The 27429-nt window shown below is 40.7% G+C and overlaps 1 protein-coding gene across 7 annotated transcripts in view; it reads right to left on the bottom strand.

Moving 5' to 3' along the window:
- Positions 1-27429, bottom strand: part of negr1 (neuronal growth regulator 1) — a 164067-nt gene that overhangs the window by 35977 nt on the left and 100661 nt on the right. For all 7 annotated transcript variants that reach the window (XM_042416844.1, XM_042416846.1, XM_042416842.1 and 4 more), the window contains exons 4-6: positions 22860-22991; positions 12343-12463; positions 8479-8627 (exon numbers count right to left, since the gene is read on the bottom strand). In XM_042416844.1, the coding sequence (XP_042272778.1) occupies positions 8479-8627; positions 12343-12463; positions 22860-22991 (402 nt within the window). The remainder of the gene's footprint in view (positions 1-8478; positions 8628-12342; positions 12464-22859; positions 22992-27429) is intronic.

Below are 27429 nucleotides of genomic sequence, written 5' to 3'. Positions count from 1 at the left end.
AGGATCTGAGATGTGTGGCACAGCAAAGCTGTTCTTTACCACAAGGGCTCAGCTCAAAGTGATGCAGAGGTTTGGCTCATGGAGTTTTTTTCGGCTTTGCATTTGGCACATGAACAGTGTGACTTCTACCAGCAGCTAAAAACTATTTATACTTCCCACAATGGTATCAACCACCTTCTTCCAGAAGGCTTCATGGCAGAGGAGGAGCTTATCTGTCACAAGGGAAACCATGGTAGCAATGATTACACCTCACACAGTCACACTAAAAAAGAATACTTCTTAATGTTGTTGCAGTGAGCTGCTGTATCTAGGGCATGCAATGGTGCAGAAGCCTTCTTAGACTCGCCATTTTAATCCATTTACATGGGCACTCAATATGGCCATTTCAACTACAGGACACAAGGGGGGCGCATCGTGGTCCACACCACGCTCCCAATCCATGGTCTCTGTGTCACTTTTCTGAAGCGCACAAACAACTGTGTAATAACTGTGTTGCAAGTTAACAGGCTACTGTTATGCCAACAACAATGCTTTCATTTGATTTCATCATTCTATTTGAAGGGGAAATTATGTAGGAATCAGTATTCATACGTAAAATGATATGCCTTTTTCCCTCTGTATATTGGTGGGGAAATGGTCGAATTCATCTTTTCTTCAACAAATGTTTCCACTTTAAGTACTTCTGGGGGAGCAGATATGTGAAAACAGTTTCTTTTTAGTTTTTCTTCAAACAGGCAGGCAGGTGCTATCTGATTAATACTAGAGCATGAATTCACCAGTGTATCATTTCATGAGCGCTCAGACACTTCTCCATTACTGTGGAACATATCTTTTGACATGCAATCTCTCCCTCATAGCTCCACACAGAGTTGGACCCTTTCCGTCATTCAGCAGAGCGACGCATGATTTCACGTACTGTATATGGCAGTTGACCTCTCGCACAGCTTGCTCACTTGTAAGATAAAATACATTAGTTTTCACAGCTATTTCATTTCATGGATTGCTATTCTTTGTTCTCTGTAGATGGGACAGTGCAGGTGATTTATTTGACATGATTTGGAGGAACCAATGTTCATGTGGGGCTCTATTCAGAGTTTAGCTCATCACAATAATGAGCAGTTAATACCAAAACTGCATGTTTGGAGTTACATTTTCATAAAAGTGCAGTAGGTAGGGAACTAGTCGAAGCAAAAGTCCAAAAGGAACATAACTTATCTTAAAATTTTCAATTTTCGGAACTGTGCGTGCCTTGAAAAATATATTTTTAAGTGACTTTTTGAAAGATATAAATTTCAGCACCTTGTGAATCACTTGCTGAGTCAATAATATTGATCAAAAATCCTACCAAAACCCAACAGATGAAACAATTTTGTGCTAAGAGGCCCTACAAATCTTACTTTACACCCCTTATATGAAGAGGATGCCGCAAAGAAACTCTGCAGTCTGTGTTCTTGTAGATGTCCAATTCCTCACTTATCCCTCTAAAATGATAGAATAGTCTGTGTTAAAGACTGTTAATTTGTGAGCCAGCTAATTAGTTATTCATCCTACGTCATTTTTAATACTGCCCACGGTGTGTATCATCCTGTGGGCATCAACTGGGCTCAGTCATCCGGGGACGAACATTTCTACCAGTGCATCTGGCCTCCTATAGTCGGTGAGGGTGGGGCTGGGTATAAAGTCCATTGCCCGCTGGGCTGCAGGATGAACACTCTCCCACCGCACAAAACATTTCCTCATTGCAGTGCAACTGGAAAATGTTAATGGCTTTTCTGATTGCCTAAATATGGAAATGCAGGCATTCAAATGATAGGTAAATGGTGCAACACTGTAAGGGTGCTTTTGGGAAAATAAAGGACACTGCAACCTCGCCATGTTAAATTTATTCAACACATTTTTATATGTGAACTAGGCTTGGGCAATTGGACAAATATATCGGCAATTGGCGTTTGGCTGAGTCCATCGCCAGTTGTGTTTTTTTGGGGGCGATTTTAACTAACTTACTATAGCTGTAATATAGCTCCTTTAAGGTATAGCTCAATGCGTAGGTTGTGTGTGTAGAGAGTGTGTGGTCATGAGAGAGAGAGAGAGAGAGAGAGAGAGAGCGCGGGTGTGTGACGGAGAGGCTGGTACGTGTCAAAATGCTTTGAAATTAATTTTGTTTACCACTGAAACAAACCAGAAAACAGCTGAATGCCGCCAGGATTTATCTGACCGATGCTGATAAATAAACAGAAATGGGAGTAATTTTACACAAAGATGAATACAACTTGCTAAAACACGATGCACTGGCTTCCAAATGCTCAAATGGCTTCAATATTGAAGTTATCACACACCCACATTTCAGGTTTCACCTTTAGCTCCCATTTTCCTGCATCCCTGCTCCATGACTCAGGTACAATCTCACGGTGTGGGAACAAACAACATCATCAACAACAATGGCAGATGAGGAGACATGTCGAAATGACACCTACACATGAGGTGATTGATAAGCGTGACAAACAAACACGACGTTCATTAACCAACTAGCCAGTAGTGTCTCTCCTGCCTCAGGGAGCCTGAGCTGTGACGGAGTGAGAGAGAGTTACTCTTTTCCTCCCCCATCAGTCTCTTCCGATTACTGCTTGGGGGAGGGGGGAGAGAAAGGAAGAAATGAAGGCAGAGGTATAGGCGGAGAAAATCTCCTTCAGGGCTAAGCCGAGGTGGGCTGGGGGATAAGAGCTTGACCAATTAAGCTGGAGGACTCCTCAGAAAATTGGAGTGAACAGCCTCAGTCTTTTCATCGAAGTTCACTTCCATCTAGCACATGAAATGGGAAGTTGAAATAGGGAATGTCAGTTTGGTGATTGTTACTCAGCTAAAATCATAAGAGGGGTGTGTGTGTGTGTGTGAGTGTGTGCAGCGCGTTTTTGTTACCTCATCGGGACTTTTTCCAGTATAAACACCGACCTTGTCGGAAACAGTAGACCTCATTGGGACCAAAGCCCGGTCCTAATGAGGCAAAACGTCATTTCTGAGGTCCTGGTTAGGGTGAGGGGTAAGGTGTGAATTGAGGTTAGGTTAAGGTTAGAGTTAACCGGATGCACCAGATGGTTAGAACCATCTGAGAAGTCATCCTTGGAAACTGTTTGACGCTTTCAAATAATACATGGCAGGTGACTGGATGAACCATCTGTCTATCATCTTCTTATCTTGTGAGGCAGCTGATTTCGTGAGATCACAAGATGACGCAAGAATCCTAACAGGATGCTGATTGTTCTGAACCACTGGTGGTTCAGACACCAACGCATAACTTGAAGCCTGACAAGATGGATTCTCACGTGATCCAGCTGCCTCACAATGTTAGGGTTAGGCATGAATTGGTTATGGTTAAGGTTAGGGTTAGGATTTGGGTTAGGCTGTCCACAATGAATGGAAGTCAATGCAATGTCCTAACAAGGTGTGTGTGTGTGTGTGTGTGTATGTGGTGTAGTAAATATTTGTATGTTCAAGAAGAGATTGTCAGAAACACAACCTGTAATAGATGTTTTGGTATATTTAAAAATAATTCATAGTTGCAATTCTTTGTTTTCTCTCTATAGTTGTTGACCAAGAATATTCCATAAACTAAATGTAGCACAAATAAAGTATATGTCAGTAGGCAGGAACATAAAGGATGATTTGGGTCTGTAAATGGCTCAGCAGTAATATTCTTGAAAGTAAAATTTTAGTTTTTGATTTACTAAAGTTTATATTGAGCAGTAATACGTTTTTTTTTTGCCACTGTGGAATCTAAGCATGTAAACACTCCTGACTCCTGACAGCTTCAGCTGTAGAAACAGCAGACTGTTTCTTTAATTTCAACATCCATTCCTCAAATACCCCTTTTTGTGCCAGATTTTTCCAATGTCTAAGGTAAAAAAAAGATTTTCAGGTTAACGTTTTTGTTTACAACAAACTTTATCTGTTGCTAGTTTACACAGATGTTCATGTTTAACTGTAGCCATTCATTCATTCACTTTTAGGCTTGGGGGAGCAAATTCAACTGAAATACTCATACTGCTCAGCCCTGCTATAGTAACCCCCGCACAAACATTTGCACAAACATTTGCAAAGCCAGCACTAATGGTATATAGACTAGAGGACATACACTATAGGAATCAAACTGAATTCTGTGCTTTATTCTGAATATATTCTACATGTCAACTGTAACATCTGGCAAAGTTTATAAATAATGATATAATAATAAGTAAATCAACAAATAAATCAGTATATATCCTGCTATTATTGGTGACTGCCTTAACTCACCCTTGCATTTGTATAAAAGAGATATCTTTCTTAGCGTAAGAACAAATGCATCGATCCAGTCTGTACTCTGCAGGTTTTGTTCCAGTCTAACTGCTTTGATTTTGGACAACTGCTCATACAAACTGACAAAAATGGTTATGCTATAATTTTCTCAGAAAGCTGATACCCCATTAATTGTGATTATTTTTCTGTTGTATGCACTTTGAGGTTTGATTGGACCCAGGGAGTGATAAGGAAAATACAGAGAAGCTACTGAGAGAAGCATGTGTCTTATGATTAAATCTAAGTGACTGAAAATGAATCGCAGCATGAACTACACTTGTGCGACCTCTGCTTCTGTTGTAATCATTTAAACACAAATATTATGTCTGCAAACATACAGTAGAAGCACAAAAAGTATCAACCAAGTTATTTATGAGTTTTGCTATGCCACCATCCGAGCCTGTTATCCATTTGTGCATCAATTTATTGAACCTTTGTAAGTTAATTGTTTAGAAGCATAGACTATTGTGACAAGTGCTTTTCAACTTTATTATTCGTTCATTCACAGATGACACTGAGTATTGTGTTGTTCAAAAAAGCAACTGGGTGAAAATAGCTTTGCTCACACACAAACACACACCCACAAACACACACACACACACACACACACCCACAAGGTACTCCAACAAGTAGTGACAAAGAGGTTGTATTCTTTCTTTCTGCACCAAAGAATCCAGTTTGTGTTTTACCACAGCTTTAAACACACAGCTTAAAGTGGTACTTGGCAGAAAGAGATCACAATCCCTGGTTAATGGTTTAAAAGTACAAAAACCCCACATGCTCGAACAAAATAGGCAGAATCGAGTTGCAACCAACACAACAGCATGGACAGCGAGGACAAGGCCATCAAACTCATTTCAAAAATTCTGAAACGAGTGCAATAAAACTACCATGTCAACTTGTCAACGCACAAAACCAGAATACAAAGTCTGTTTTTCATCCCTGTTTCACCTGAAACAGAAACCAAACGTAGGTGTCTTCCAGTAGCTCCATTGGATAGAAGGAAGATGTGTTTACTCTTTCTGGGTGCAGGCTTTCCAGAGTCACAGTTCATTTCATCAGCGATAATGGGAAGCCTTTTCCTGGACTGATTTAAAGTGACTCTGTTAGGTTAAGACAAAAAGGATTTACACCGCTGAAGGATAAGGACCTTTCAACTTCAGAATCTTGACAAGATAGTAATGAAACTGAACCCTGCACGCTTAGTATTTCTGTTTATATTTCATCTATTTTTCCCAATGGATGTATTTCAAAAAGACTTTTTGCATGGGGATGACCCTTACTTGACCTCATCAATTCACACACAGTTCCTAAACCTCTTAGTGTAATGGAAAGAACCAAAGAAAACTACTGTAAAGCCCCTCCACATATACAGTCAATATACATAAATCCTCAATTTCTTCACCACAAACCACCTATATTGTGTTGCCACTTAAAATTCACCCCAATGTATGATGCTCTATCAAATATGCATGCCCCTTTCCCCCTTCCCATCTCGCTCATCAATAGCTATCGACTGGTTCTAAAATAGCAATCCAAAGTCACCCGCAGTGAAATCTAACCTCTGGGTTTTATTATTTGCGTCAACACACCGGTGAGAGTGCGCTGCGACGATTGCTTGCCATTTCTCATTAAGAGTGACAGCAGAATTGGCCTCTCTTCCATTAGCGGAGATCATGAGAGCGAAAAGAGGGGGAAAGCGATGCTGTATGTGCGTGAGAAAGAGAACGGCAGAGGGAAAGAATGAGAGACAAGGGGGGAGAGTGAGGACAAAGGAGTGAGGAGTAAGGGAATGAGATAACTGAATCAGATAGACAAAGCGCGATTGAAAGACAAACAAAGGGATAAAGAGATAGAGTGGAAGAGAGAGAGAAGTTGGGGGTGGCAGCACAGGATGCTGCCTCCTCTGTCTATTCTGAGGGTTTCTTTGCCGCTCTGCCTTTGAGGTCTCGCTAGTGTCACATTAAGATCATCCATTTGAAGATCTGAGACAAGCCTTTGATGTTCTTTGTGCATACACAAACGGGAGTGTGGAGTGCTCCTTTGACAATTGCCAACTCTACAGAAATGTCTTTTTGTATTCTGAGTCTCTGGCCTGCTAGGGACAATGTTATCATCAGAGGGTGCAGCGCCAACTGGTGAATAATTTAATTCACCTGTTCATTTTTCATCACTGAATACATTAAATTGAATTTTTTCACCCATCCACGCTCCAAAACGTTGAGGGAAATATGTTCCCCAATGCCTTGCTGTCATTGCTTTTTTCACTGCTTGGCAGGTACAGCGGCTGGACAAAATAACTGAAATTCCTAACAGTGTATGAATATCAAACAACCAACGAGAAGTGCAATAGTACTTCAACAAGTTTGTGAATGAATGCAGACAGATATTGGAACATTCTTCAAGAGGGAAAAGTGTCTTGTTCTTTGAGGAATGAAAGTGGTTGAAAGTCACTTCCTGTAGAGGTTCAAAGAAGTGTGTATCCATTGAGTGGAGAGGCTGCGGACTTTATCCTGGTATTCATCAAACCACTCTGGCATTTGTTTAAAAATGAGAAAAGAGGATTCATTGTCTTAAAATACAAGATAATTGTGATGTAAGACTGTTTTTCAGCTTGGGTCTGTAAAATAGCCTTGTACTCCTTGTTTGTTAATTGAGTGGTTAGCAGACCTTGGCTGTTAAGTGTTACAGTGTGAATAAGCCTTAGGGCATTTTTAAGCTGCTTTTATCTCTTTACTTATTTATGTGTTTGAGTCATCCTGGAATTATGGGCCTATCATACTTCATTGATTGATAAAGAACTTCAATCAGCCATCAGAATGACTATTTAGCTCTGCAATAGACTGATGATCTGTCCTGGCCGGTGTGTACCCCGCCTCTTGTCCAATATATGCAGTGAACCTTAGGACTATGATACATTACAAATCTACCATTTAAGAGTTTGCAGCAACGTGTACTATTGTTTGGACACTTTGTAAAATCAAACCCATCTGAAGAATGAAAGATGATTCATTATGTGCCTTTGTGCGATGGCTGTTTTCTGAGTGATAAATGGCATAAATACAGGCTTTGTGGAGTTCATAAAGTGTACAGACTGTGACACAGAGGTTTCGATCCAGTTTTGTGTTTTTCTCCACAATAGCCACTTCTCGTTGTACAGCAGCTGTAATCACTGCTAACTCCACTATTAGCACTGTTGCAGGCTTGGTGAGAGAGAGAGCAGCCGTGTGCCTCCTCCAATAAATATGCAGTCACTGGCCCTTAGTGAGAAGGTGTAAAGCAGCAAGATGTTCACACCATCTCCCCAAGATAATAACCTCCCTCCACACAGACAGCCCAGCCAACTAAAAGGATTTGTTAGTGCAACAACAAGGATGTGATCCCTCACTGGCTTCCCACCCATATTCACTGCCATGTGTGTTTGCTGGAACGTATGACAAAATCATATGTACCGCTAATGGGGACTGAATTTAGCTTTGTGTAATTTATGTAATAATGTGTCTCTAAATGTATTATTCTGCAGTCTATCCCTGATGCAGCAGCAGATTGGTCTCTGATTATTCGGCCTCTTTAGAACTCTGTTAGACGCCTCACGATGCTTTGAAAACTACAAAAGGGCTGACTCTCAGACCTCTTTAAAATCTGAGTCATACTTCCTACTTGGCATTCAACTTAGTATGACTGACCTGTGTACAGGTAGCTGCCTTTGTAACTGTGATGCTGCTACCTCAAAGCTACATTTCTTTCTCCAGTACCCATGCAGACATTGACTTTAAAAGCAGACACACATCAACACAGCCACCCACACACACATACAGACTTTGCAACCATAATAGAGAACCGACATTCACAAAACTGATGTCTAGGAAATAAGAAACAGCAAGAGTTGTCTGGTGAATGCACACCGAACACTGGGTACTGGTCATGGCAATGGAAAGAAATCATAAGAAAAGAAGAAACAACCAGTTGCAGTACTGGCTTTAACTTTGGCTTTTTCCGATATCAAAAATGCTGCAGCAAAGATGAAAACACTTCTGAGGGCACAAACCCCCTTTGACATCCACAACAACTCTTTCAGCCCTTTGACTCTTCACCACTCCAGTTAGCCACAAGCAGGTACAATGACAAGAAGGTATAATGACAACTTACGAATGAGAGGCACACTGGCATTAGCCGTCCCTAGATTGTTGGAGGCGACACATGTGTAGTTCCCATAACGATCCTCTGTCATGTTGGTCACTGTGAGGACTGATCTGGAACTGAGGCTCTTGATGTCGATGCCCTGACCCTTGATAATCCTGAAAACAGAACACAATCACAACATATGAAGCTTTAATTTCTCATCCGCACACAAAGTGTCAAGGGGGAATTGGCATGAGTCAAGGACAACACAAATGTTTGTCATCCTTAGTGGATCTTCAGATTGTACAGTACTTCATCACCCTCTTCACCAGATCTATTTATCCCTTGGTCTGTTGCGTCTGCCTTGGAAAGATGCTTTGAAGGACTGAGAGGAGAGAGAAATGACCCAGAGGTGAACCAGCTGGGCGCCACTTGACATGTTCATCGTTTTGTCGCAGGTGGAGGGGGATTACAATAAATCCTATTCCAGTTGTGCCTGGCATCTGTGCTGTGAAATTGTCAAATGTGTAATTGTTTACTTTGGTGGTTATGATGATCTTTAACAGCCTGTAGAGATTAAAAATCACTGTGTAACATATGCTCCGCATCCTGATCGTAGGATTATTGTAGATACTACAGCTGAGTTTGTTTTTATCAGTAGGGTTGCTGTTGCTTCTACAGTTTCACATTTGGCAACATTATACATCATAGAAACCTCCAGTGAGGAAACATGTTTCTATCTTGGCCTTGCTCTGGCCCCCCGTGAACTGTAACTTGGCTCAACTTGCTCTGAGAGGCACTCTGACTTGAACCGCTATGTGTGACCTTATGTCCAGCAAATATCTGCAAGTCTGTTGTTCCCTCTCCCACGGCGACTTCCTCAAATGTTAGCTGAACATTCACTGATAATCTCGACGGGTGTCTGCAAGTGAGCTCGCCTCTTCTCTAGTTCAACATCAAACTAGTCGATGCTTCCCTCAGTCATAGTGAAAGAAACCCCCCCCCTCGCTCCTACACGCACACACATAAACATTCGCCCACTTCCATTCAAGAATGAAAGCAGTGACATGTCACGAGAAAGATTTGCCTGTCAAAACTGTCACACTACTTCCGATACAGACAAGCAGCGCTGAACAGAGCCAAAATGAGAAGTGGTCCTTTATACAGTAAATGGGCAATGAAACATAGTGTGGATGTTATACAGAAAATACACATATTCTGTGCTTAAGTCCTCATACTAGCGTCCTTCTCATGATGATGAGTAAATGAACAGATCACCATTTAGCCCTGTAAGAAGTCACAGAAAGAACAAGTCCTTGAATTAAGTAAAGACTAGAATCATGCCAACTTGCCTCCTTAGCAATTTGAATAAATTGAATCCACCCCATAATTACAATTAGCACAGTGTGAGCTGATGATTGAAATTGTGCTCACCAGGAGTGGGTAAATGATGGGTAATGGGGGTAATTTGGTTTTTAAATTCAAGAACTGACACTTGAATCTAGACTGATTGATGTATGTGCTGCGAATGATTTAAGCCAGTTGCCAGCAACAGTTTATTAGGATGCAAGGTGAGGACAAGGCACAAATGACTCTTGCTGGAGCATTTGTGTGAGCTCTCCCCAGAGACTGGACAGACGGGAGAACAAAGACATGAACTGCCTTTGGGGAAAAGCAAACAAACAAAAAACACACCTTTTCTGTCACTTACTTGTCCAAATACAAGTATGAGCTAATAACTCAGCATTAAAGATTTCAGTTTTTAATACAACTTTGACAACATTTGCTCTTCAAATTGCCCCGCAGACCTTGATGAAACAGTATTTATAAATAATTAATAGCATTTACTCCCTGTATATGCACTTAGAGCACTGGCTTGTTGGGTTATAAAGTATCAGGAAAATTCAGAGTCTGTCTAAATATATACATTCTAAGAATTATGTGAACTTAAAGGTAATTATTAGATTGTCAATTTACATTGTTTAATAACATAAGCTAAATAAAACACTTCATTTAACCTAGTGCTACCAACTGTATCCACCTATATTTATATTGGCGGACTGATTCTCAGTGTCAACTGGACGCTCCTCAGTCGCAGTCAGGCTTTCTTGTGGTTGCCAGAGATGATCTGCTGCCATTCAGCTGGTATGCCGGATGTCTGAGTGGAGCAACTTGCTTGGAGTTGGCACACTGTTCTTGCTCCGCTATGGTTATACACCGGGTCTATTTTTGCTGCATCAGCTTGCATCTCTGAAGTGTGAAATTGACTTTGAATGTGCATAAATTCCAATATTTATTGACAGTTAACACAATTCTAATATTAGATGCCGCAATTCATTTGTTATTGATTTTGTCTTCATGTACAAACAGGAAAACTAGATTTTTGTGTTTTTTTTCACTTCTGTCTCAGAGGTCTGTAAAGAAGCAGAAGGAATGCTATGGTTTTCCATTCACAATTCAGGAAATACAGGTACAAAATAAAGATAAGACAGTGATTAAAAGGAGTGCAGCCACAAAAAACTGATTAAAACATGCAAATGTTGGAAAAACTTACAATTGCTTAAAATTAGGGATGCACCCATCCGATACTGATATCAGGTACGATACTGACTCAAATAGCTGGATTGGGTATCAGTGACATGGGGCTGATCTATAATCTAACTTTTCTCCCGCCGAAGCTGGGTAGCTACTGTTGTTTCAGCACTGTGAAGCACAAGGCTTAATAGAAAGTACAAAGTGTATGCTAACTTACAACACTATGTGAAGTTGTTTTGGACGCTATCTTTATTAAATAGCAGCTGTCCCAAGGAGCCTCAATAAGGCTGGCTATTGTAGCTAATCTTGCTAAGAGAAAACCAGTCGAATGTTGCCTAAAATTTAACAGCAAAACACCTCCGCTAATTAAATCCAATGCGACATATAACATAACAAAATCCTCCAACTATCAATTTTATAACCGCGGTGGTTATGTAAAAGTAAACAACTAATAAAAGTCGACTTTCTGTTTCATTATTTAGCAATGGCTGGCAGTTAGCATTAGCTCTGCTCCTCAAGCTCACTTCGGGCGCTTTCCCATCCGGGATTACTTTCCTCTCTCGGTCGCACTGCAGTCATTTTGGGCACCGCTGAGCCTTCCGGTAAAAAATATAAGATCTTGGCATTACTGTTAGTTGCCTTAGAAAGTCGAATTTGTTCAGGTTTCTGTGTTTCTGACAGAGAATCTGCTTCAGTCAGTCAACACCACCTCTCAGCAGGTTCAGTTGACTCAGTCCAGAATATCCCATATTGTTTACATTATTTGTTTATTTTAAACAGATTGGCAGCGAATCACACACACATACATGCTCTGTTCTGTGAGTGTATCCTTATAGCTGTCCTCTTTTCAAAACAGTAATGTTATGTGTGTGTGTGTGTGCACTGCGCGCAGTAACGTTAAATGTTAGCCTACGCATACAATATCAATCTAGATAATGTCATATATCTGGATTGCCGTCCAAAACCAATGTTGTTGAATCATTGCAGCTAAATGTCAGCAACCCAAATCAGTTGTATATTTGCTGAATTCACCCCATTCCTCCTGCAAACAAATTACTTGAATCACCCACTCATGAATTCAGGATTATATTATATAATTTTAAACAAATAAACATATTTATCTGTTGCATTTTGTTTCACAATGTTAGGAAAGCAAAGTCAAGTCTGATGTTGCCTTACACATAAAAGAATGACCCCAGTCTCTTTCACACAGTGAGGCATACAGCTTATTAATTAAACACTGGTATCGGATTGATGCTCAGTATCGGCTGATACCCAAAGCCCAGGTATCAGTATTGGGACTGAAAAAGTCGGATTAGTGCATCCCTATTTAAAATACAATCAAACTGGGCTCACCTTTTCTCACCCTTGTACCACTCAAATGTCGGAGAAGGCACAGCAGCCGCCTCGCACCTTAGCAGAGCTGTGCGTCCCAGACCAACTCCATGGCTTTTCATCTCATGGATAGCTGGGGCAACTAGGGAAAAAAAGAGATACAGAGTTAGCAGGAAACACATGACAGTCTAAAGAAAAATGTGTGTTATCATTAGCATAAGTCTAAATAAAAAGGTTTTAGTGAAATTGAGACAATAAGCGCTGAAGAAGGAGGGTTGTTGAACTTTAGCATCCTGGTCAGTGCACACATTACACAGTGTAAACTCAACACTCAGAGTCTACAGAGGCGGAGTTGGGGAGGGGAGAGGGCATCCATCCCCAGTGTTAGGAAAATGAAATGAATTGCACTGCATGGTGATAAATGGTTTAATGGAAGTTCAAAGACTCAGTGGCAGAGGCAGGTTCTGTGAATGCAAAATGAGGCTCCTTTCATGTGCTGAAATGTGGTGTAAATCTCTTTGCCAGTGTCATGAAGGCAGCTTTACATATGGACGGTTTCTAAAGTAAGCCAGGCCTTTTGTACTTCAAATATTTTCCCTGCTTATAGTAACACAGCCTTGAAAGAAATGAAATTAATGAACTGAAGTTATGCAGAATTATAACAATGGAATTTTGTCAAATCCACTATGTAGTTGGACAAAACCTGTGCGACAAAAAATCCCAGCACTCTTTCCATTTCTTTAGTCACATAATGGGAATAAAAATGTTTCACTTGTTACAGTTTTACTTATTGGCCATTGTCAGAGTAATGTTGTATTCATGAGCTGCAGAGGGTAAACAAAATAAAATGACCCTCTTTAAGAGATTGAGGACAAGCAGTGCTTGCTGTATGTAGCACTGTTTCTCACAGGCCTTGATGCATAGTGGTTTCAACTGGTTCTCCTGTTTTCTTGTTTCTCCTACACCATTAATCAGAACCATAAGGAAACTGGAGAACCAATCATAATAAGGTACAAGTTTTTTTTCATTTCATTTCACATTGTTTATTGTGTAAACTTGGCTTGACTCCCCAAGTCCTGACAAATAATAAAACTGTTCTGAGCATCCAATCAGATCGACATACTGTGCAAGGAAAATTACTTTGTGACATTCATACAGATTCTGATTAAAAGCATATGATACATGGAAGAAGCTCACACTCTTAGGGTCAGTCCTGCAGCTTGCAGTAAATTGCCTGGCCGTGTCTAAAAGTGAGATGTGGACTATTTATATTCCTGACAATGAGCCTTTAAGAACGACCTGTCAGTCAGAGCTGTAGCCTGTATCCAGTGGAAGGGCTTGCTCGGCCAAGCGCCTGCAAACCTTTACTTCCAATTGCATTTGGAGATGTTCCTAATGGATGACCTCCGTATCGACTGCTGCAGCTTTCCTGGACAACACCAACCTCTGGTTACTAAATGGTATAAAACTGGTATAAACATGGAAATAACATGCTTCATTAAAGCACGTATATGCAAAGTCCCTGCTTCATTTTAATAAATAGAAGGCATTATGAACGCTGTCAGCACAGCCAACCTGTAAGAGTCCACATAGATAGATGAGGTGGGATGCAACAGATCTGTGGAAGGTGAAAAGGATACATGTGAGCATTTGTACATGTGGCGTATGATCATATAGGAGAGGCACACCGAGGTGACAGTGCACTCTGTGATGATGGATGCCCTTCCACCAACCTTCCTCTGCATTCTAATGAGCACATTCATATTGACTAGTGTATGTTGATTTTCTGTCCTTGCATATGTGTGCCAATTACTGTTATTTTCCCTCTTCCACAGCTGGGCTGAATAATCCGAAGGACTTGAGATAGTGAATCAAGCGATTCGGGTTGAGCGGGTTATGCTGAGGCTTTTCCTGTTCATTTATCACTGTATGAAATGTTGAATGCCATGCTGGGGGGTATTAGTAGACCTTGACTGGCTGTCTGTGCTTGCTATGTGTGTATGTGTGTGTGTGTGTGTGTGTAGATGCTTTAACCATTGTTGTCTGTGTAAAATTCAAACTCCGAGTATAAAACACTTTTCTAACTCAATCTCAACCTCCTTTGGCGGCCATAAAGACAGCTCACAAAAAACATGAGAGGCAAGACCAGCATCTTTTCTGAGAAGCAGTAACAACCTGCAGCAACCAATAAGAAGGGTACTAAAACTTGTGAAAGAGTAACATTGAAGTGTTTAGCATTTGACAATGTGCACCAGAAAGGAGCTCTACAATACTTAAAGAAAAGGAAGGGAACACGGACAGGAACATTTTAACAGTGCTCTTCAGCGCAGAAATATAAGCCAATAACAAGTATGACAAAATCAATGCAGTATGCCGCCCGACAGAGGCTTAGTGAATCCTCGTAATCCTCCATTGGTGTCATTGTGCAGGGCCATTGATTATCTGAAGCCTCTGAAAGCGCCAGGGTGACCTGGCTGTCGCGCTGTACAGTTGCTAGGACAGTGGACATGGTGGCCCAGGCAGATGTGTCAATACTTGAAACCTCACACATAGAGCTACTGTCTTTTATGTTAACAACACAAAACCACAGATGAATTGTCAGTCTAGAACTGCTCATTTCATGTAGCTGTTGTATTTCCTTTTTGGAGGGGGGGGGGGGCATTTCAATGTGTTTGCTTTTATTTATTATCAACTGAATGTGCTATTTGCCAAAAAGAACACTGTGTTAGGATTTCCTATTTATGGTTAACTTAGATTAATATCCTCTGTCAAAAGGCTGGTTGAAATCCTGGCAACAACAAAAAAAATAAAGACCAAAAAAGAAGAAAAAAATATATCTCAGGGTTGTATTTGAATATAAGTCCTGATTTCTCCTTAGATGATCTGGTGTCGGACCAAGAATATAGATCATCTATAATCATCTATCGTACCAAGGGCACCTTTCATAAAAAGTTTAACGGACTAAGGTTTCTATTCTGCAAATTAGGAGATTTTGAAAGTATTTTGAGCCCAATTATTTGTCTTTCTCACCACTCAAGTCATGCAAATATTGCAACATTTTGGAATAAAAAGAAAAGCTACCATGGTTTTGTAGGTGGTCCAAAATGCTCTGATTTTATATGCATATCAATAATATCAAATCTTTCCAATTTAGCTACTGGCACTGAGATCTGTTAAGACAGATCACACCCATAAAATCCAGTCTAATCCAATAATTCCAATTTCTACTTCTTGGCATGTCCTATATCATCATATATTGTGCAACACACCATCAGGATTTGGAGCGTAATGCAAAGTAGTGCACTAAAACTCATGAAGGCCCAATAATCCAGGTAATTTAGTGTCCAGAGAATGCTGCGGTGGTGCTGTAAATCATGCCTGGAGTCATGGTGACTCCACCAGATGGGGTTGAGGGGTTGGGTCCAGGAATAGCACAGACACGGTAGAAAAATGGGTGCTGTAAGGCACGACTGGGTGACAAATGGCCAGTTGTGGGTCGACCACAAACCAAATTCCATTACATCTGCATTATGTGGAGCTTGTCATCAAAACAAAGACGATGTCTCCAATTGTACATCTCTACAAAGTGTACAAATAGAAGCATGTTAATGATGAGTAAAATGTTTGACCTTCTGTCTATGTAATATTAATGGACAAGGGGTGTTTAGAAAGCATTGCACCTTAATGTAAAGGGCTTCACTGAGTCGCTTGCCTTAACCAATCCTCATGTGACTATTAATGATTAATTGGTGTGCTTCAAGACTGAATATGATTTATTTAGCTACAAACTATTGTTTGCCAAGAGAACCCAGAGAACGCAAGCTTTTTAATTAAAAGATCAATTAATAACCCTACCTCTTCAGCCAGATTTGAAAATGAGTTTTCATTGCAATTAAGAAATGGACTCATCAGTGCATGACTTATCAGCTTACACACAGAGACACTGTTCCCCACTGCCATCTGTGGGCTTCATTGTCCTGTTTTTTTTGTCAGTCAGGAATGGTTCTGCTGCCAAGATTTATTAATTCATTAAGATTTCTATTCAGAACAGCTAGGGAACATTGTGTTCCTTCTTTTTATACAATGCAAGGCATATAAATAACCGGCTTAGTGTGAAGGACTGTGTGGGTCTACAGCAGTAAGGATTCAATCTATTGTCGGTGTTTAACACTAAATGGTTCAAGGTGCTCAAATCCCCACCTATCTCCCTAAATACGTGTATGAGATGGTGGGGTTATCAGATGAAGACTACACTATGAAAAGGGAATAGTACGAATGCATGGCCATACGAAACTCAGGCATGTCACACTGTGTAAACACACAACACATCTGCGTTAATCAATGCGTAGGGACGTTAGGTGAGAGGACGTAATGTTTAAAGCATTTTGTCAGTGTTATAAAGTCATTTTGATTAGAGATGCATCGATACCGATACTGATATTGGTCTGAAACTAACTCAAATTGCTGGATCTGGTATTGGTGACAATGGGCTGATCTGGTATCGGATACCATTATTTTAATAAATAACAATTCAGTAAATTTATATCTATGTATTTGTTACATTTTATTCTACAAAGTTAGGAGAGCAACACTGATTTTTCCTGTACTCATGAAAGAATGATCCCAGTCTCTTCTACACAGTGAGGCATACAGCTCATGAATTAAACACTGGTATCGGATCGGTACTCGGTATCAGCTGATACCCAAACCCCAGGTATCGGTATCGCCACTGAAAAAGTTGGATCGGTGCATCCCTAATTTTGATCAGTCACTAAAACTTGCAGATCAAGCTGAAAGTCACTGTGTGTCAATCTATTTTGAAGTGGTACTAGCAAGAACATTTATTCTGCAGAAGATCAAGATTCTGCTGATTTATTCATGCCCCGTATGAAGCAAGGAATCCATATAGCAATCAAGACGAGAGCTTTGGAGAGATGTAGAGAGATGGATTTACATCCAAACAGCTCGAGGGTACTGGCTTTAACTCTACTTAGGATTGGATCAGAATCCAATTCTAGGAAGTCTTCTCTTTTGAATTGTAAGCCATAGTATTTCAATGGATACTGCAAACTGTCGACGAATGCTCAACTGAGACTTTGCACCTGATGTTAAAATACTCGTAATAACAGATTTCATTGAACTGTGGAATGAACATTTATTCTACCTGTGATCCACCAGTGCAATCCACTGCAGAGCTTGAGACACACACACACACAAACGCACACAAACGCACACACACACACACACACGCACACACACACACACGCACGCACACACACACAGTATGTAGGACATGCATTTAATCTAATGTAAATGTTATCTGCTTTGCAAATGTATAGAGTATAATGATTGTTAATTAAGACTGTTAGTACTGTGCAAACATGCTCCACTAATTGCTGTTTACCTTTCTGTCATTATTTGACATTGTAATATTTGGTGGTCATGAAGATGCGTCTCCTGACCACAAGTAAACATGTTTAGCCTTTTATTTATAAGAGATGGTCACGATTCCACTGGACAACTCTGTCAGGGGAGTCAGAGAAGCATGTTGTCGGTGTATCTATCAGGGCAGGGCTTGAATTCCAAACAGGCCCGGATGACTAGGGGTTTAGAGGAAAAACCAGGGTTGGAGCAAACATTAGACGAGGTGATGTAAAGAATGTGAAGTATTCACTGTATGTCCCTGCATTCCAATTATGCTCAGACATCTATCAATACTACGGCTGTAATTGTTCACAGCAGGTCTAATGTGCATGCTCATAATTAATTAAAAATGATCACAGTTTTGTTGGCCAATTACTGTAAGCAGGAAAGAATGTGAGGTGCTCTTCTTTTTATAAACACGGCCGTTGTGTATGTGTAAGCAGAATTCACAGCTGCAGGGTACTGGAGGAGGAAGGAGGCGTACAAATGGCAGGCAAACTTGGAAGCATACAGGGCACAGCTTCATTCTGCAAAGCCAGAGAAACCTTGCTATGAGGGAAAACAAGTGATGCTGAAGAGGGACAGATGTCTGCACTCTACATCAAGATAGGAAGGGATGGGCTCATATGACTCTCCTAGCACAGAATATGAAAAAAACCCAACAAAAACCGCAAAAGTTCCAGATGTGTGCCAAGACCAATCTATTGTAGCGCTTTGAGTTGCAAGAAGTCTGAATGTTTTGCTCTAACTTTCCAAGAAATTAGGCTGTTACAGTTCGTAACCGTAAAAACATTTTGCATCACCATAAAAAAAAAAGAGATAGATATCCCGAAAAAGCTGTGGTCTTCCTATTCTTCATCAATAATTCAAACATCTGTGGTGCTAACACGCCATCAACTTATCTGTCTTCTTTACACATTTATTTCCTGCAGATTGACTCGTGGCAGCTTTGTGATTATTAAATGGACGGAGAATAGACGATCAGAACATCTGGTGTGGTTTCAAACGGCTTTGGTTGAAGCATCTGAAAGAGTGACGAGAAAATAAAATGTAGCACAGCGACACAGTTGGTTGTCTGTGTACTTTCCACATGTGGCAAAAGTTTGTGCAAACTGTCAAATTGCATCTTGCGACACGATAGCATTCAAACTCTGTTGTGTCACTCATTCAATAAGGAGTGAGAATCGACAGCTCTCTCTGGAGGGAGAGAGCTCTCTAAACTACAAAGGAAGGTCAAACCTTTGATTTCTTATATTGGAAAAGAAACAGGCTTGTGTTATTGTTTTATCTGTAGTTAGTAATGGACGCCTTTATTCTACAACAAGGTGGCTTCATTAATTAATCAAACACTGGCTTTTTATCTCAGGTTTTCCATGGTGGTTTCCTTCTCATTCATCCCTCTGACTCAGCCACCGAGATGTGATATTTATGCCTTTGAGTCACACTGTGCGGTGAGAATTTCAATTGCCAATAACGGCACTCACCTGCAGTGAGGATGAATATGTAAATTTGAAAAGTAGGTCAGAGATCAAATTTCATCAGGTGAAATCACTGCTGAAATATCCTTTAGCCAAGTGGGGCTTTTCAGCCAATCTGATTCTAGCGTAACCTTCTGGATAACTGCCATCGTTCAGTTTTACCTGATAAAAGTATTCAGTTGCTGTTCATTCATCACCGGAAGTATAAAGACAAGAGGTGCAGGCAGGCAGTAATTTAATTAATGCTGTCTTCTGAGCCTTAGAGAAATTTAAACGGAGGTCACATGTACTAGACTTAACACTTGGAAAGTGGCTGCACAGTGACAATGCCTCAAACCCTCTGCCTCTAACTCATCATATCATAGAAAGCCAAATGGCAGGCTTAGTGTTACTTAAGGCCTGGTGTTATTAAAACTCCAAACATGCCAGAGCTTAATTTTGTTTTCATTACTTTGCTTTGCTTATTTTAATTAGTGGCCTTAATCTGCAATTAGCCCAGAGGTCAACTATACTCTTAGCTTAAAAAAGAGGAATTGTTTTGAAAGCGCAGAGAAATTGTCTGGACATGTATTTAATTAGACTGTTAACCCATGAAATGTCAGTGTCACTCACTCCTATGTTGTTTTGTTGTTTTATTAGAATGATAAAAGAGGAACAGTGCAGTCGTGATTGATTGATGTTCATGACTTAATTTAATTTAACTGCTTTTAACAAGAAGGATACTCTAACAGGATCATGTGCACTGTGATGGCCTATTACATAATTTAACAGCAAAATCTAATGAAGCCTGAAGATTTCATGAAAATCTTTTAAATGGCACATTGAAGCTTGTTGACTGACACCTGCGAAACCTCCCAGGAGAGTGTTTACAGAGATCGGTGGCTGATTTTTTCAGCCGAGTGAAGATTTTTTTTTTTTTTCCCCTAACCGAACATGTGCCTGTACAGTGTAATGTTTATAATAAAGTACATTTCTTGCTTCCTGCTCTGTAATTACCTCCTCTTGTTTGAGTTTCAATGTCAGCTAACATCTTTATCTTAATTCAGAGTTTGGCATACCAAGCCCTCATTAATACCCCACGCTCATGGCCGCTCTGTGAATGTAGTCTGATGTGTGACAGTAGAGCACGGATGATACAGTAGATTGGGATATCGTCCAAATGTCTCTCTTTTTCCTTCACAGAGGGAGATTTGCACCAGGGTGGAGAGGAGGCAGTGAAGAGTGGCCACCAGCTGGCTCAGGCTCTGCCTGCTGTGGCCATATCAGCCGCTCCAATGAACGTCTTTAATTCATTTATTCTGCCCCCTTATCTTTGTAAATGAGCACATGTGTCACAACACATCATGTAAGAAGAAGAGGGAGATGGCAACTTTTATAAAATAAAACAAATTTAAGAAAACATATTTAGAAAATACTTTGACACTTACTATTTAAACTACACAGTGTCAGCTACATGTTTTGTTGATTCAGGTCTTGTAGTTGCGCAGCATTTCGAATGCTAAACAGCCACAATAAACCACAGGACCGTTCATCTGTAAGGTGCTTATGAGGCCAGAAAAGTCTGACTCTATCCAGCTACACGTTGACCATAGCTCAAACAGGACATCGAGAATTATAAAATATTTATGACTATAGACGGGAGGGAGCTTGGAGATTTACACCATGTGCAGACACAAACTGTCCCCTCACCTAGACTCAACTAATTACTACGGACTGTTTTTGAATAAAGACTTGTCAGAGAGACGGGGTGTATGTGTCATAGAAACATTGCAAGACAGATTTTATGTCCACTGGAGTTACTGGAGCTATTGATGCTGCCGGCAAAAAACCATGCACAGTGTCTCCATCTTTATGACCTTTATGTTTTCAGATAAATTTAAGGATTATAAATTTCTCCATCCTTTTAGATTCATAAAACTCTTCCAAAACCCCATTGGATTATCTCAAAAATGTATTGTCATTGATCTTGCAACAGGCTCTTTCACTGTTTCTGAAAAAGTGGAGATAATGGTTTTCAATGAGCATAAACTTTAAAAGTCTCTCTTCAGTGTATTCACTGAAGGGAGACTATCCTGCTGCTGCTTTTGTTAAAAGTGTCTTACAAATTGTCTGTTTTTATGTTATAACTCATCCCATTTTCAAGAAAGGCTTGTGATGTGTTGCAGTTAGACTGGGAGAAATACACAACCTCAGTTTTTCAGTCCGCAAGGCAGAAATAAGTCTCTTGTATTACATACATTTTTTTTCCATTTCTGTAGTAAAGAAGCAAATTGAGTCTCTGCTATACCTAGAGGATAACGTGTAATATCAAATCAAGTAGAAAAAAATAATCAATTCATCTTCATGTTAATAAAGGAGTCCACCAAAAAAATTATGGACAGTTCTTCTCTGTGGTACAGATCAATAACAAGGAATGAGTAACTGCTCAACGAAAGGAACAGCTCTGTAGATCTGTCAGCTTCAGATAACTCTGGACGTCGGGCGAATACCGCCTTAACACTTGACAAACTACAGCATACTCCCACCCCTAAAGTATCGCTCCGGTGCCCAGACGGTGGCGACTTTGTCTGACAGCAAAAGAAAAGTCATCCTCATCAATTCACTCAGTTTGGATACCGAAACCCACATACCCCTGCTGTCTCGATTTAAAATTCGGCGTTGGACTATGACATGCCTTATCAATCATTGTGAATATCTCCTTTGTTGTGTAACAGACAGACACTGCCAGTTGCCAGAGAACTTTTCATCCTTGAACCCATGTCTTAGTTGAGCTATAAATAACTGGCCTCTAAAATTCCAAGTCAGACCCAGCTCATTAGAGCCATGCATTACATGGAAATAATGGCCAGAAGACTTGGTTTTATAATGAAGCCGGAATGAAAGCTGTCTCATCACAGAGACATGGAAATACAGTACAAGCATTATCGGATTCAAAATTGTCTCAATGAATTGATTACATTGTCAAAACTGTATATTAAATAAAATAACAATATTTCTTAAAACTTGTATCAGAAAACTTGGATGATTAGCTTTCAGGATATGACTCGGTAACTGGGCCAGGAGGAGCATTTTTCCTCTCACTCTGCCTCGCCCCTGTCTCTTTAGCGGACTGCCTGATAAGCTTTGCCATAAGTGAGATTTAGCACAGGGCATCTATATAGAAACCTCTACGAATAACACCGAAGTAAAGGGGCCTTTTTAAACAGAGAGGGAATGGTAATAATTGTCAAGCACCATTCCTGCTCATACTTACGAGCGGAGATTTCCATGTGACCATGACAGCTAAAGCCCAGTATCATTCATTAATGCCCTGGCTCATCATTACTGTCGCCTCACACTTTTGAAAGACTCATTACCTGCATAATGGAATAGTGCTTAGAACAGTCAGACCTTTCCTTAGTGTGAATTAATCACCTACATGTCCAGACAAAAAGGGAATTCTCATATTAAATATTAAGAAACTTCAAACTCCAGCTTTCTACTTTTTAACTTCTAGAAGGTGTACTTTCTTGAAGTGCACCGCCAGAGACATGACACTGGTATCATTGAAGACTGTCCCGGTGTCTTTCATGTGGCTTTAAGGCCAGGAAAGGTAAAAAAAAAGGGAAGCAAAGAAGAAAAAAGAGATATACTTACAGTTGACTGTGACTTTTACAGTTTTGGTGTCAGGAGAGGCGATGTCATTTAAAGCACTGCATTCGTAGTCTCCAGCCTGGTCCCTTGTGATGCCGGTGATGTTAAGATATTCGCCACTGTCATACTTCCTGGCTGGAGATAGAAAAATGGAGGCAAAGCATTTACACCGTGTCTACAAAGAATACAAATACAACACATAAACACACACACACACACATTCAGTTTACACAATATATCTAGGCTTTCTGTTACCTATAGTAAGACTCAGGAGAAGATGTGATGCCATTAAGTATTGTACTGAAATCCTGATTACCTTCCTTTCAACCTAAAATGGCAGCAGATTAGCAGTGCATTGATCCATTCATATTGATATGGTAGCAGGAAATGAAATAATGGTGTGTTCCCAGTCATCCTCTCATGATTTACTCAACTCCGAACTGTACGGTTCGAGTTACTTCCTGGAAGACAGACAAATTCAGTGGCTCAATGCACATATCAGTGCTTTATAGTTAGCTAAAGGTGCCAAAGGTAGTAGCAACAAAGCACCATGACTGGCGTGTTGGAAGGAGTGTAATGCACTAACAAAGCTGGAGGGAGGGCAAATTCACACAAAATGTCCACCTCAATCAAACATTAGACAACATTAACATAGTTACTGGTGAGAGATGATGCTGATGAGGCTCACATTGTGTAAATGTGTTGCTAGTAAGAACTGAAAGTGTGATAATGGACAGGAAGCATAGAAAAATATAGTTTCCAATATAATTCAGTGAGAATCATCAGGACTAAATATTAAGTTGAATTTAAGTGAAGTATCATTTCATATCTGATAGATGTAGGTAAGCTCATAACAGGCTGTGCATGTGCTAATGCATAACTGAGGGATTAAAAAACCTTCTGGAAAGCAAACTAGACCAACCTATCAGCATTTTAGCATCAGAGCAAATGAAGTTCATTTTGATGAACAGTGCCAGTGGTCTTGAACATTGGTATGATACTAATTATATTATTTAAAAGGGCTGGGCAATTGTCACGATTCCTGCTGCTGTCCTGTTAATTTAGTTTCCTTCTCTACCTGTCCATCAGATGCACCCGGACTTTCTTGCCTGGTACCCACACCCACCGACCCACCTGTTGCCACTCCCCAATTATCCTCACCTGCTGCTCATTACCTAACCAGCCCAAGAGGCTTATATACGGGTCCTCTGCCATCCGTTCCCTGCCAGATCGTCAATGTTGTGGTGTGCCTATGTGGTCCAGCCATCCTGTTTCCTCTGTTCCTGATTCCCGATTCCCCTGCCTGATTATCTGCTACCTGTGTTTTTGACCTGATGCCCGTTCATGACCAGCCTGCCTGCCTTGCCCCTCTGGATATATAAAATTTGCACTCAGTGTCTGCATTTGGGTCCTCCTCCTGTTGCCTTGTACACATACCTGTGATAGGCAGTAGCATTTAAAATCAATATCATAATCAATTGTTACATTTCCCTCGGTAATGATTAATGAAACAATTAGAGATGCACCAACTGCAATTTTCTTGGCTGATTCTGATTTTTTTAAAAGTCTCACCTGAAAGATTTTCTTTCTTTTTTATGTATTTCCTTTCTTTCTAAGATCTATAATTGACAGCATACACAAACATTTTTGTAACTTTTCTTTGATGGAATACTGAAATTCAACTGTATGTTCATTAACTATTTAAATAACTTGGCATGTTAACCAGGGTGGTGGTTTTTTAAGTGTCAGATTAAGTTAGTTGTTCCAAACGTTTTCAAGGTTGTTCCTCCACAGCTTATTCTGGACTTAAAGGTATTACAAATTGCAAACTTTGTGTCTTCTTCACTCATGCTGAAGAACTTCCACACCAACAACATGTTGTGTGTGTGTGTGTGTGTGGCGCTGGCTGTCATGCTGGGTGCGCGACGTGCATGTTGTGTGTGTGTGTGTGTTGTCTGTGCCGCAGTAGCTGTGTGCATGACATGAACCATAGTGTGGCTATGTAATGTGCATTAACTATTGAGTTTTACTACTGTTTAACATATACTGTAACAATCAAAATGAGTAATATTATTTTTTAAAACTTGGGACACTTTTATGGGTTCTATTATCTCATTATTCCATCAGTGGGATGTTTTAGAGTATGGAAAGTATATATCTGCCTACTTCAGCCTCCAGACTGTGGTCGGGAGGTACAGATGAGACTCCTTTACAACACCAGGTCAAGCTGAAGTTGTAGCTAACATCAGGGTTAACCTGTTGCTGGTAAACAAAACTTTGAAACTCTGCTTGGGTCTCGAAAAGAGCTGTACCATTTATTTTCAGACAAACTGTAGCTCATACTGAACACTCACTGTTATGTGCACACTTTACTGCTAACCTGACTCTGACATGACATTTTTTTTTGTGTACCAGCTCTTTTCTCATCTGAACCCGCCCCCTGCTGCATTTCTACAACATTTGAGTAGTTTTGTTTGTCTGAGTTATACTGGACACACGAGGTTAATTACACTTAAAATAACTAGCTGGAACAATGTTGACTCGACGTATGAAATGAATCCTGGTTGTGTACTTGTGCCTAAAGGGTTAGATTCATTGTTGTGCATTACTAAATAAAATGATTCAGCCCTGAGAAGCATTTTGTTGTGACAGATTAAGTCCTGGCAATGCCAACAGGCCAATTGAATCTGCATCTGCATTCATCACTGATTTGTTAAGTTGTTACACAACTGTGTTATTTCTTAGTCTAGATAGATTTTCAATGAATATACTACCAATGAAACCAATTTTACTGGGTGTGCTTATGTAATAAATGGTTATGGGATCTCAGCAGGCAGCATTGTGCATGTATTAGGGAGACTGTGGCAGTTTCTCTCCTGACCAGAATTAATTTCCAACCCAGTGCTGCTCAGTGTGAAATCTATTTATACACAACTTTTCAGGGCGGTAATGGTGATTTGGGATGGAAGATGTGTGGACGGCTTTGGAAGGGATGAGGATCTGTCAGAGTGCACAATCAAGCAAAACTGAGCTCAACATACTGCTCAGAAAGCCACAGAGACCCAACACTGACTCAGCAATATCTCATAAAAGAAGAGCCTGAATCAAGACAATCCATGCTTTAGGAGTGGAAATACTGCCGTTCTGTGCTGCCAATCTTTCCTGTGAGTAAGCTGAATTCTTATATAATGCCACTTCCTTATTGTGCAACGCTGCTGGCTTTTCATTCAGTTCAATTCAATTCAATTCAATTTTATTGTCATAACACAATGTGCAGGCACGTATGCAATGAAAGGAGGGCGGTTGCGGCTTCACCAAAAATTGTGCAGGGGGTCACATAGGGACATACATGGCATAAAAAAGTGAAAACACACAAGAAAAATATCAACATGCTGTATGTACACACTAGCATTATGTATGAGGTAGTATACTGTATATGTAGTAGATCTGTGCAAATGGCATTGTAAACTTATGGCAGTAGTGCAGGATAAAGTCATTGAAGTGTAGAAACGGTAGGTGGTAGGTGAGAGAACATGGAGGGGAGTGTGTATGTGTGTGTAAGGGGGGGTTCAAGGGGGCTCAGCTTGGGGGTATGTGTGTGTGTCAGTGAGTGGGTGAGTGAGTAGAGTTAAGCTGTTTCTGAGCCTGGTAGTACAGGCTCAGAGGCTCCTGTAGCGCCTCTCAGAGGGCAGGGGGGAGAACAGGCAGTGGTTGGGATGGGTGGGATCTTTGCTGATGCTGAGACCTCTGGGCAGGCAGTGTTTATGATAGATGTCTTTTATGGCTGGGAGCTGGGTACCGGTGATATGCTTGGCCGCCTTGACGACCTGCCGCAGGGCTTTCTGGTCTGCTGATGTGTAGTTACCGTACCACACTGAGATGCAGCTGGTCAGGATGCTCTCAATGGTGCAGTGGTAGAAGTTGTAAAGTATTTAGTATTTTGGGTGATAGACGGGCACTCCTCAGTCTCCTCAGGAAATACAGGCGTTGTTAGGCCTCCTTCACGAGGGAGCGGGTATTTAATGTCCAGGAGATGTCCTTGTCGATGTGAACTCCAAGAAATTTAGCTGGAGACACTCTCCACTTCTGCCCTGTTGATATGATATATATGTATATATATGTGTTTATGTATGTATGTATGTATGTATGTATGTAGGGGAGTGGACTTCCCTGTATTAAGTTAGAGTTGTGAATTGGCAGGCAGTTGTGGGTAAAGAGGGAGTAGAGGAGGGGGCTCAGAACACAGCCTTTAGGGCTCCTGTGCTGAGGGTCCGGGTGGAGGAGGTATGGTTACTTAACAGACCAACGGCCTCCAGACTGAAGTCTGCTGGTCAGATAGCGTCTTTCATGTGGGACTGGACCAGTCTCTCGAAACACTTCATGGCAATGGGGGTGAGTGCTACAGGTCAGTAGTCATTCAGACATGTTGATGATTTCTTGGACAGGGATGATAGAGGTGGTCTTGAAGCATGTGGGGACTATGGACTGGGACCGTGAGAGGTTAAATACTGTATTGAAGACCTCAGCCAGGTATGCCATCCAGGCCAGCAGCCTTCCATGTGCTCACTCTGCG

Source organism: Thunnus maccoyii, chromosome 7 (assembly GCF_910596095.1).
Source record: "Thunnus maccoyii chromosome 7, fThuMac1.1, whole genome shotgun sequence".
Classification (NCBI taxonomy): Eukaryota; Metazoa; Chordata; class Actinopteri; order Scombriformes; family Scombridae; genus Thunnus; species Thunnus maccoyii.
Note: the sequence above shows the minus strand (reverse complement) of the source record. Positions and strands in the feature narration are given on the sequence as shown.